The following is a 13,183-nucleotide window of genomic DNA, read 5'->3' on the forward strand; positions in this document are numbered from 1 at the left end:
ATCAAGAACCGAACACCCGGAAGCAAGTTCAGACTGAGGTTCGAAACAGAACCATGGACTGTGGAAGAGGTCAAGGGTACCTGCGTTACTGTGAGGCGAAGAGGGGAAAAAGTAACTAGGAATGTTTCATATTTCAAAAAAATTCAGCCTTTCACCGGAACTGGAAGTTCGCATCAGGGGGCGCACCATGATCGCCCCGGGAGTGTGGAGAAATCGCCAGAGCAAGCGGAGTCTACGGACAATGCGGTAGGAGGAGCTGCTTCCCAGTCTCGGGTTACTGACCCACGGTGGCCCATCCAACAGCCAGAGGTGTCACCTCGAGATGAACCGGATGCCCAGGTAGACGGCGATGGGAGTGCCAACGACGACCGTGTGAGTAGCGGTTCAGGTGCATTGCCGAACAGTAGAGAGTCCCGATACAACTTGCGGCAGCATCCCGAGCCCTCTCGTCGCCTCAAGGACTATGTCAAGTAAGACTGTTTTGATTTGGTTACAGTAAATTGGTATATGTTGATACTGGACCGACATCGGAATAGAGAGTCATTCCAAGTCCGGGGTGCCAGAATATGCTCTTGAATGTTTAGTTTTTTTTTGTGTGTTGGGAAGGAATGTAATGTCGTGACACTGACGCGATACGCTGAGGCGTACGCATCAGGTCACATGATGTGCGTAAATAAAAACGGGTTGCGCATGCACGTACGCCAGAACGGCTACGGCGGCGGACCATACCAGTCACCTTTGAGTCCCGGTGTCATTATTTGACTGCAAAGCCCCCAGTCGTCGTGGTCACCGCCGTGAGCAGGACATTACAGAGGGGGCTGTGCAGCCGGCTATGACTGGGTATAACCGTCCTACGTCCAAATGTACCACAAGCTCCAACCTCCAAACCACTTCAGTGTCTTAAACTGGACTGGTTTCATCTGAAGTTAGCCTCACTTGGACCTCTGCAGAGTAGAGGAGGGGGCCCGCCCGTACTCTGGGGGCCTGCGCAACGGACGCCGAAGGCTTCACTCTTCCGAAAGTTCAGGTAGGGCATAGGTCTGACGCAGCCACTCCCTGGCTCCACCTCACTCCGGGCAGTGGTTGCAGAGGCACGTCCATCTCTTTGTGAGGGCTGTTCAATGGTCTAGCTGTGCTCTGGTAGGCTCACTTCATTCTTTTATTGACCTCAAGCTGTTCCGTGTCAGGAAGTTTTCATGTGGCTTCTGTCTGTTTGCCTGCCTCCCTCTACCCAGGATGTGGCGTTCTGGTCAGAACTTCTGACCAGCTTCTAGTCTCGGAATCGGCTCAACATCCTGTGTTTTTGGGCAAATCACTTAATCGCCCCCCCTTCCTATAAACAAAGAATATAATCTTGTGTAATGTAACTAACAGTCATGTAAAGCGCTCAAACACATTTGGGTTGAGTTTATGGTATATAAAAACTGCTGGAAAATCCACAAACACATTAAAAAAAAGCCTTAACATAAGGAAAGACAACTAGATACCCATTTACGGGGTGATTTGTACAAAGTTAAATTAGAAAACCTGAAGAAATTGCGGATTTTCAGCGTAAATTGTGTGATTTTAGACAAATATCTTAGTTCACTGAAACACTTTTTTTCTTCATTAACACGTATGAAAGTGCTTTCAGATATTTGAGTTGAGAATGCCAGTTGTCAACAAGCATTTGTAATGCAATAGGTCCCACATTTTAGAAACTTTGACCTATTGGTATTATAAATGACAATACCTTTTATTATTACAGGATTTTTTAAACACATAAATAAATAGCATTGTCATTTACAATGCCAATAGGTCAAAATCTCACAATTGCGAGACCTATTGCATTGCAAATGCTTGTCTGAGTCTTGTTATAGATCCTTAGACAGCTATGGTTGTGGGTCCACTTGTCTCCAGGATTTCTTCCCTTTTTTTGCTTGCATTGTTAATTTATATTTATTCTCTTCGATTATCTTCACTGAAATCTAACTAGATGCTCATAGTTAACCTGTGTTTCACCCCTGGCAAGTAGCACAAGGGGCTTTCTCAAGGCACATGATATTACTGAGCAGGAAGAAACACAAAGCTTGTACTGCTCCGGAACAAAGACAACAATTACAGTAACGATCTGTTTACATATTCATTCCTGCATCAATTCGATTTAAAAAATGGTACATTCTAGTTACTGTGCTGAAGGGCACACTAGCAGTAAGCTCAATGGTTCATGAACTCCATGGTTCATGGAGGGAGCCTGTGCGCCCCTCCTTTTATAAAAAAAATGCACTGCCCCGGGGATGGGAGCCATCCCTTCAGCATGGGACAACACCTGGTGGCCCACCGCCCTCGGTAGCCCACCTGCCCCCTCAGACCACGCCAAGAACCTTGGCATCGTACTTGACTCATCACTCGCCATGAACAGTCAGGTCAACGCTGTCACCTCCAGCTGCTTCAACACCCTCCGCATCCTTCGCAAGATTTTCAAATGGATCCCCCCTGAGTCAAGGAAGACAGTCACCCACGCACTCATCGCCAGCAGACTGGACTACGGAAATGCTCTCTACGCCGGCATCAACAAATCCCTTCTCCGCAAACTCCAAATGATACAGAACACCATGGCCAGACTCGTCCTTGGCACCCCCCAACACGAACACATCAGCCAACTCCTGCGGACACTCCACTGGCTCCCTGTGGAGAGGAGAATCACATTCAAAATCCTCAATCACTTGAACACAAGTTGATCATCAGTTCAACAAGTACTTACTTGCACCCACTGGGGTGAACCACTCAAGAACTCCATCAGAGATCATCAGTTCAACAAGTACTTACTTGCGCCCACTGGGGTGAACCACTCAAGAACTTCATGTACCAGCTTCCCTTGGGGCGACCCGGAGGAGGGGCTAGCGGAGTGCGGTCCATTGCGATTGTTTCTAAAAATCCTCAATCACGCCTACAAAAGCCTACACAACAACGGACCCAAATACCTCAATGACAGAATAAATTTCCACGTACCCAAAAGAAACCTCCGATCCTCCAACCTTGCACTGGCTGAAACCCCGCACATCCACAGACCCACAGCAGGTGGAAGGTCGTTCTCCCACATTGCAGCCAAGACCTGGAACGAGCTACCGATAGACATCTGGTGTGCCCCCACCCTGAACAGGAAGACTCTCAAGACCTGGCTCTTCGGATGAACAGAGCTGCATACCCCCCCACATCCCCCAGCGCCTTGAGACCCTCACGGGTGAGTAGCACGCTTACAATTCCCTGATTGATTGATTGATTGATGGGTCTGCTGGGGCCTAATAAGGCGCAGGAAGGGGGCCCCATCCCCTGGGGCCAAATGAGGCCCCCCTCCCCAAGACTTATTAGGCCCCAATAACCCTATCCCTTAGGGCTGTGTGTTTTTTGTAAAGGGGAGCAGGGCTGTGCAGTCCTCCTCCCCGAGCCCTCTCAGGCCTCGGGGACCCCCATCTCCGGGGTCATCTGTTTTTTTAAAAGGGTAGGGGGGGCAAATGGTCTATTTTGGCCTTGGGGAGCCTATCCCCCGGGGCCTCCATTAATAATATGTAGGTGCCCTGGTGCCCACCCAGGGCACCCATCAAGCACCATCTTTGCGGGCTGTGGGGGCAGCCCCTGCTGGCTTCCCAATGGTGCAGGAGCTGGCATTGCTCCCACCCGGAGGGGACAGCTGCTTTTTGCATACTCCTTCCAGGCGGGAGCAATATGTGTTTTGTTTCCCTGCATGGGGAGTGCAGGCAGAGAAACTACTGTGTCCTAGGAGTGGGCTCCCCGGGACACAGTTAGTGAGCCAGCCCCGGGGGATGGGGTCCCCGGGGCCTTTAAAGGCTCAGTGAGGGGGCAGCATGGCCCCCCTCCCTATTGATTAGTGCTACGGCCCAAAGGGTGGAGTCCTTGGTGCCTTAATAATGTGCAGGGAGGGGTGGCACCACAACTCCTCCCCTTTTTTTATATTTCAGCCCCAAGTGTTGAGGTCCCCGGGGCCTGAGTAGGCTCAGGGAGGGGAGGGTCGTGGAGCCCCCACCCTTTTTTAAAATAAAAATCAGGGCTTCCACAGGCTCGAGGAGGGAGCCCACGGGTCCCCCTCCCCTTTTTTACAAATTATACCCCAGAGGAAGGGGTTGCCGGGTCACCATCGGCTTGTGGAGGGGAGCCGTGCACTCCTCTCACATTAATTATATATATTCGGCCCCGGAGGATGGGGTTCCCGTGCCCTAAATGCGCTCTAGGTGGGGGGCCCTACTGATGCCCCCATCCCTATTTATTTTTTATAGAATGGAAGGCTGCCATTTTAGGTTTTTTTATGCTGTGATTACGAGGGACTCCCAGGAGATTGCAGCAAAAAATTACGGGTTATTTTTAAACTTGGACCTGGGGGTCCTTCTGGGTCCCTCCCCACACAGAGCCTAGGTGGTGTGGTATCCTTAGCGCATATATATATATATATATATATTCACTTAAAAAACCATAGGTTTCACACATGTTATAGTTAGCTGTACATTTCACTCGTAAAAAACCAATTAAATTCCACGTTATAGTTAGATCAGGTAACTATAACTTGCGCGCCCGCAATCCACAATGTGTAATTTCAGATGTCATCATTGATGTCATGAGTGATGTCACTGACAATGTCATGAGTGATGTAATATGTGACGTCATCAGCAGTTTATTGTGGGCGCGCAAGTTATAGTTACCTGATCTAACTATAACGTGGAATTTCATTGGTTTTTTACGAGTGAAATGTACAGCTAACTATAACATGTGTGAAACCTATGGTTTTTTAAGTGAATTTGCAAGGTTTTGTAAATGATAATTCCTAACTATAACGTGTGTGAAACCTATGGTTTTTTCAGTGAATTTGTACGTTTTTTTAAATGCTAAGTTATGTATTTATTTATTTATTTTTTCTGGTTTTTCACTATGCGCACACCCTGCGCGCACGGTGCGCTTCGCGCACCGTGCGCACGCTATGGGCGCACGGTGCGCTTCGCGCACCAAGCGCCCACGTTGCGCGGTCCATGCCGTGCGCGCCTCGCCTTTTTTTACACAGTAACATTTGTTTTTTTCTCCCTTGTGGGTCCTTTAATTTATTTAATAAATGTGATTGTTACTTCTTTATTTATTTATTTTTTTTTTTTTGCCGTGCGTGTACGGTAAGCTTACCGTACGCGCACTCCGCGATTTTTTTTTAAAATTATTAAATGTATTTTTCGTACTTTTGGGTCCTTCTTGGACCCCCTGACAAACACTAGGGGGTCTGCAACTCTCTTCGTTGCCCCCTTTTCACGTTCCCCACCTTTGTTTCTCAGTGCAAGAGACAGAAAATGGCGGCCGACACTTCCTGATTTCGACCGATTCGAATGTTTACAGTCACGTAACCACCAATCAGAATTGAGCTCGCGCACGGCACCGTACGCGTACGGTAAGCTTACGGTAAGCGCACGGAGCGCGCTTACAGATATATATATTGATTTAAATGCTATTTTCTCAGGAACTACTGAACAGATTTACACCAGACCTACAAAAGGCACATCCTTGACCTGAGGTCCTATGGGAAAATGCATGGGGAAAACGCGTTTTGGGACCCCCCTTTTTTCTCAGCGCCCGCTTGACGAATCCCCCCGAGACTTTCAGGGTAGGAGCGGAGCGTAGCGCCCCATTAGTTTTGAAAATTTCGCGAGGATTCGTCGACCGGCGCCAAAGTTATTCCAAATAGAATGTTGCGGATTTCCTATGGAAACACGGTCCTAACTATAACTATCTACTGGCGACCGCCAGTAGATAATATAGATATATATATATATATATTTATATATATATATTAACTTCAGGACAGTGGACTAAGTCCCAGAGTCCTGTAATCAGGACATTTGTAAAGCTCCCACTTACCCGTGAGGGTCTCAAGGCACTGGGGGGGGGGAGGAATGCTGCTACTGCTCGAATAGCCAGGTCTTGAGGGGTCTTCTGAAGGTTAGCAGGTCCTGGGTCTGCAATAGGAGGATGGGGAGGTTGTTCCAGGTCTTGGTGGCGAGGTGGGAGAACAATCTGCCACCGGAGGTCACTCTTCGGATGCGGGGGACTGTGGCGAGGGGGAGGTCGACAGAGCGGAGCTAGCGTTGGGGGTGTAGAAGCTGAGTCGTCTGTTGAGGTATGCTGGTCCGGTGTTGTGTAGTGCCTTGTGTGCGTGGGTGAGGAGTTTGAAGGTGATCCTCTTGTTGACGGGGAGCCAGTGCAGGTCTCTCAGGTGGGGTGTGATGTGGCAAGGGATGTCGAGAGTCAGGCGAGCGCAGGCGTTTTGAATGCGCTGGAGTCGTTTCAGGAGTTTGGCCGATGCTCCTGCGTAGAGAGCGTTTCCGTAGTCTAATCTGCTGCTGACGAGGGCCTGGGTGACCGTTCTTCTAGTTTCGGTGGGGATTCACCTTATGATCTTGTGGAGCATGTGGAGGGTGTTGAAGCAGGAGGACGAGACGGCGTTGACCTGCTTTGTCATGGAGACGAGACGGCATTGACCTGCTTTGTCAAGGAGAGAGTAGAGCCAAGGATGAACCCTAGGTTGCGTGCGTGGTCGGTGCGAGTTGGAGCTGTTCCTAGTGCGGTCGGCCACCAGGAGTCGTGCCAGGCCGAGGGGGTGGAGCTGAGGATGAGGACTTCCGTCTTGTTCGAGTTTAGCTTCAGTCGGCTGTTCTTCATCTACTTAACAACAGCATCATTCCTTCGTGGAGGTTGGTTTTGGCGGTGAGGGGTCCTTGGTGAGGGAGAGGATCAGCTGGGTGTAGTCGGCATAGGAGATGATGTTGAGGTCATGCAGTCGGGCGAAGTGGGCGAGCGGTACCATGTAGATGTTGAACAATGAGGGGCTGAGGGATGAGTCCTGAGGTACGCCGCAGATGATCTAGGTGGCTTCGGAGCGGAAAGAGGGGAGGCGGACGCTCTGGGTTCTGCCGGAGAGGAGAGAGGTGGTCCTGTCCAGAGCCTTGTCTTGGCCCCGGCGTCGTGTACGCAGGGTGCGGTGGCAGACGGTGTCGAAGGCGGCTGACAGGTCCAGGAGGACTCTTGTGAGAGTCCCTCTAACACAACCGTCGAGATATACAAATATTTTTAAACCTTGCTAACTCAAAAACTATAGGAACGGTTGTACTCCAAATTACAAAAAAACACAAATTACGAACCAAGATCTAGCTTCCTGCCAAATTTGGTGTAATTTCATTCAGCAGTTTTTGAGGTACAGCTGCCTAAAGCAGCCTATGGAAAATGCATTGTTTTGGACCCCTTTTCGCTTGGCCTCCGTTTGACATATCACCCCAAAACTTTCCATGCACAAACTAGTAAAAGAAGAGCACTTTTTTGGAAAGTTTCATGAAGATTTGTCTAACTTCACTAAAGTTATTAGCAAAACGAAAAAGGCATTTCCTATGGAAATGCTGACGTAACCACACAGTGGCAACCACCACTGGGTATAATATATATATATATGTATATTTATATATATATTTATATATATATACACACACACACGCACACACACACTTTCACTGGTCTGCTCACGTTTCAGTCACATTTTGCTCCACCCACTAAAGCTTTCAGTATGGGCTAATGGGTCAGCTCACTTCAGCTTTTGGTTCTATTAACTCTCAGTTATTGAAGAGCGGTTGTTTACTCAACAATACATAGAGTCGGCTTTGGATCGGCTGATGACTGGATTGGTTTCTTGTCTATCTCAGATCCTAGTGCCTTATTCTTGTCCGTCCAGCCCCTGGATCATTATTTCTTTACATAATTTTAATTGGATGTGTTGCATACTTCCTTTGCTGATGTGAAGTGACTATTGTTAGTTTTCTTTCAGCAATCCTTCGCTTTCACCCATTTTAGCTCTATTTATTTTTATTTTTTAGAAGTCCCACAACTGTACACTGCAACCAGGATACATGCATTAGTTCATTAACTCCCATGCCGTCACCTACACATAACTCTCATCTACCTCCTACTCCCCAATTTAAAAAAAAAAATGTTTTATTATTATTTTTTTGTTTTTGGACCTAGTAGAGGGTCACTGCGACTGGGCCATTAACTTCTCTCTATTTGAATGGTGGGGTGTCCCAGACATATATTTTTTTTTTATTTACTGTTTCAAAATGGCTGTCCTCCATCTTGAAACAATAAATTATGATTAAAGTCTTTAAAAAAAATTCTAAGACTGCCACCGCGCAATTGTGCAAACATACAGCTGTTATCTTGGAATGATTATTTTTGCTTTCATAAAAATCATTCAAAGATAGCCACCAATGCATGATCTGCAGCCATCTTGGAATTATTTTTATTAAAGCATAAGAAAAAGCATTTCAGGATTACCACCACTGATGTGCATGCAAGGTGGCCATCTTGGGATGATTTTTTTTTTCGCTTTAAGAATAAATGATTCTAACATGTACTAGTGTGCGTCCACGCACCGGCCATATAGGAGGAAAAGAATTGGCAAAGCCAAAAGTTATAACCGCCGAGACCAGTAAAATTTGCAATTACTTGTTGACCTTATTTGTGCATTATATCGAGAGAAGTATGACATGTACAGATGCTGCCAATACCCTAGTCAGAGTGGCAAGCAGTTAGTCATATCAAAGAAAATGACAATTTATATTATTTTTTACCAACCAATACCAAAGAGACAGGTTAACTCATGTTGTAGCACATCTTACCTGCTTGGGGACTGGATCCAGGAGAACAAAGTCAAATTTATAAAGAATTGAAACAACGACCAAGTGGATTTCCATCAGTGCAAACCACCTGAAGGAGAACAACAGTTGTTTATTAAAAGCCTCAATTTCTAACAATATAATAAGAATTCTTCATAGTGACATAATGAATTATGTACTTTTTGAGGGGGTTACAAACCCTTTGCGATTCTATAATTTCAGTTAAGCAAAAAATATTTCAACAGTGGCCTACTAGACCCCATGAAATAGGCATGTTGTCTTATGGTGTCATGTTATGTGTATCTGCAAATCACACTATCACCCGCAAGGGTATTTTGGCACTGAGCAGGTGTGTGTGCCCAGCCCTGCCTATGGTAGGTTAACTGAAAAGCCAGGTGTTCAGCTTCTTGCGTAATTTAAGAAGAGAGAAGGGGGCTCTGATGTGGAGTTTGAGGTCGTTTCACCATTTAGGGGTGATGTAAGAGAATGCTCGACCTCCTGATCTGGTTCTGTATATGCTTGGTTTGTGTGCGAGGAGGAGTCATGTGGAGCAGAGGTGTCTGGGTGGTTGGTGGAAGAAGATGTGACTGCCCAGGAAGTTTAGACCTGAGTTGTGTAGCACATAGAATTTAAACATGCCAACTAATAGCAGCCATTACCCCCTCAATCAAAATAATTAAAACATTTTTTTAAGTTTCCTACAAACTCTTTGCTTTTTACCTGTATGACACTTTTGCTATTCATGGCAAAAATACTTTCTTCTTCTCTTACTTTTAAGTGTCTCTGGGTTAGAGTCCTTCAGTTACTGGCTTCAAAAAAGAGCTGATCCTTTTTTTTGTGCTCACTCTCCAGTACATGCAAGCACTGACAAAGCCAAGAGCATTCTGTTCAAATGTCAAATCTAATTGATTTGACAATGCTTGTTATATTTTGTTCTTTACATTTCAGACTGTAAATTGCTTAACAGAGCATGGTTGCATAGCTTTTTTGGTTATATGCATTCATGCCCATTGGTGTCCATATACATATCCAGTGGAAAAACTAAAGTAAAAGGGACCTTAAGGTGGACAATAGTGCAAATAGTGGCTAGATCACAAAACTTCAAAAGACAAGAAATTTGACAACGAGCCTCTTCGACTACTCACGCCCTACTAACCCTACCTTAACTCTCATTCAAGCCACTTGTGAAAGGTGCAAATGAGAAGTGAGTGGGAGACAGAGTTAATGTGTCGATGAGCATGTTACACTAATTAAAAATACGCTGTGACTGAAGGTATTGGTATTTTGCGAAAGTACTGCAGAACATGTTGGAACACTCTCGAGGACGTATTGCGTGTTTTAACATATACCTTAAAAACAATAACATCTTGGGTATAGTATGGTGTTGGTAGATGTTTTTGTCTTCAAGAATTTGGATTCCATACATGTCTTATTATTATCGATGTCATTTGGTTCGATAGTGTGCCTTGGGTGGTGTGAGGACAGTAAGGCGGTAGAAGGCGGCTGGTCGCAAAGAGTCGCTGAGATAGTTTTGGAATGAAAAGTAGGTAGAAGCCATGCTATGTACTGCTTTAATCACAAGGATGAGCGATCCCACTGGGTGTCACTGCACTAATCTTCGCATGTGTCTTGGTAAGTTATAGTTGTAATTGGTTTCTTGGGATCCAGGGTATTTTGGACTTAATATGGCACTGGGTGGGTGGATTTTGGGGCACAGGAGATGCCACAAGTCCTCTCTTTAAGGGCCAGCGGACTTGAATGCATGAGGCACATTCAATCGTTGATGCCGTTCCATGTGACTCCTCTCTGATCCTACAGAAGTGATCAGTGCTTTTGAGGCAATAACCTACAGAAATCTCAGGTTGGTGAACCTTCACCCAACCCAGGGTCCAGAGATACCAGATAGCTGAATTAACGGTTCTGGCTGGTAGGCCATAAACAGTGGGGGGGGCGGTATGGACGGTGGTGTACGGTGGGTGTGGTGAAGGCATAGTGCACGCAGTGGTGGTCGGTCCAGAAGAGTTCGGTGTGGTTGTAGGTGATGTTTCCACTGGCGCAGAAGACGGGGCTGAGCGTGTGTCCCGCTTCATGGGTCAGAGCAGTGACTAGCAGCTTGAATACGATGTTAGCGGGGTTCTTTAGAAGAGATGTGGTGTTCTGGTCACTGGGGTTGTCCAGGGGAAAATTGAAGTCGCCGAGTGGGTGTAATCAGTGGATGCAAGAGCCAGGAGTGCTATGAAGTAGACAATGGCATTGGTGAAGGACGGGTGTGGGCCAGGAGGCCTGTAGACGAGGGTGTCATGGAGGGTGGTGGGGTTGGTCTGGATCTGGAAGTGGAGGTGTTCTATGGTTGTCATTGGGTTGCCCGAGTGGGTGGTCAGGCGAAGGGTGTTCTTGTGGACGATGGTGATTCTTCCTACTGATTAGTGGGTGCGGTCATTGCGGGTGATTTTGTAGCCATCAGGGATGGTAGTGACGATGTGCGTGCCAGAGCTGGGGTTAGTCCAGGTTTCCGTGAGGAAGGTGATGTCGGGAGGGACGGAGTCAAGGCGGTCCCAGATTTCTGTGGCATTTTTGCAGAGGGAGCGCGTGTTGTGGAGGATGCAGCTGAACCAATCGGGGGCGCTGTTGGCCAGCTGGGCGGCGAGAGGAGCTGGAGTGTGGAGGTGGGCGAGAGTGTAGCTGCAATTTCAGCAGGAGAAGGGTCCTTGTGTGTCCTTCGGTGGCAGGCGGCGTAGCGCCTTGTGTTGAGAGTGAGGAGGTTGCTGGTTTCATATTGGTGGAAGGTCTGAGAACCAGGGTCCGTGGCACTGATCAGATACATAATCTTCTATGTCCCATTCTAAATTACTACAGGTATCCAATATAGTTGGATAGATCACCTCACTCACAGAGTTGTGGCATGCTTCATCCTCAGTGACAGCTGCGGCCTGTGCAGGAAAGAGCGGTGGGGCTGGGTGTGGGATGTGGGGAGGATTTCGACAGATAATGATGAGGGAAAATTAATTATTTATTGAATTTTCCCTTGCGGTCGTCTGTCGAATCCCCCCCCAACCCGGCCCCACCACTCTTACCTGCACTGGCCGCGGCTGCTCAGTGACCTAGTCACACCATGGTGGGAATGATGCCACCATGGTGGACTTAACCTTAAATGGGGAGTTCTTAATAATGTGGTTCTAGATATAGGCAAGGACATCTCTAGGAATTTTCCTTTATTGGTTGGGTTAACTAGGCATGGTTAAAAATGAGAATCAATTAAGTAGATAGTTATTGATATATGATGTATCTTATTTACTCATTGTGATACTATTATACACAAATAGCCAACATGTTTTGACCTTTCTTTGCCTATATGGGTAACATAGCCTTCGGCAGGGCTATACTCAGTGTTCCCTGTCCAAGCACACCCAAACCATGCTATTCATGAGGCAACAGCTCTCATACATTAATGCGTTAAAGCATGCCACAACAATGTGGTTGAGGTGACCTGTCCAACTATATTGGATACCTTTAGAAAAGGACAAACAGGAAGAAGAATTGTTCCTATTCCCTAGCACACAGTGTGGTGACCAATCCCCACAAACTGGCTCCTGTAATAAGTTGTGTGTTCACTAAATTCACAACTGTCTCATCAGAACACATTTATCCTCCCATTACATTACTCGCTCTTACATCCTGATCACTATCAGCAATTCTCATTGCTTCTTAATTGTATTTCCTGTGTAATGTTATATATTATGCAAAACCCAATAAATGTAAGTGTCAAATAAAAAAGAGGTGGCACACAGTTTGTGCCCCTCTGGGGCGATCCCTGTTAGGAGGTAAAGGGGATCCCATGGAGCCCCAAGACATCCCCTGAAGGCTTGTGCAGTCAGTCACACAGTGTGTCCAGCTGCATTGAATCACTATTCCCCTTTCAGAAGCTTCAAACAGTGGGTACACCTTTCCCCAATTCACAGCTGCCCTGAGGGCAGCACATCATCTGTAATAGGGCACATTGTCCGTGTCTGCACCATAGTGCAACGAGATAAGGGCATGCCGAGCACAAACAGGGACAGTGTGCCTAATGTATACTATGGCCCTGCATTACAATGACAATTTCACCTTTCCTTGAACTCCAGACTTGAGCGTTAGGAAAAAATATATATAATTTATCAGCACTTGACCAAATATATGTACATGTTTTGATGCACAATTTATAAACTCCCTTACTGGCAATCTGTCTTAGGAAGGACATGACTTTTAAGTCATTTGAGATCCGAAATGGCATACAGGGCTTAACCACAGTTTTGGGATCCTGGCTGCTGTATTTTTATTTCTGGTATGTGAATGCATCTTGGAAAGGTTATCTCTTAGCATCCTAAATGGAAAGATGAACACACACCATGGGCATTTCCTCAGGCCAGTCTTGTCGGACTTATCTGATGAGTGACCTGGCAGGAGGAGAATCACCTACAGTGATTCTCCTCCTACCTTTGCAGCCATCCCCAGGT

The 13,183-nt window shown here is 46.6% G+C and overlaps 1 protein-coding gene across 1 annotated transcript in view; it reads right to left on the minus strand.

The window, feature by feature from the left end:
- CYP39A1 (cytochrome P450 family 39 subfamily A member 1) overlaps nucleotides 1–13,183 on the minus strand; it is a 267,552-nt gene that overhangs the window by 11,738 nt on the left and 242,631 nt on the right. The window contains exon 11 of the mRNA XM_085610546.1: nucleotides 8,694–8,781. Within this exon, the coding sequence (XP_085466672.1) occupies nucleotides 8,694–8,781 (88 nt within the window). The remainder of the gene's footprint in view (nucleotides 1–8,693; nucleotides 8,782–13,183) is intronic.

The sequence above is a fragment of the Triturus cristatus genome, chromosome 6 (assembly GCF_964204655.1).
Source record: "Triturus cristatus chromosome 6, aTriCri1.1, whole genome shotgun sequence".
NCBI lineage: Eukaryota > Metazoa > Chordata > Amphibia > Caudata > Salamandridae > Triturus > Triturus cristatus.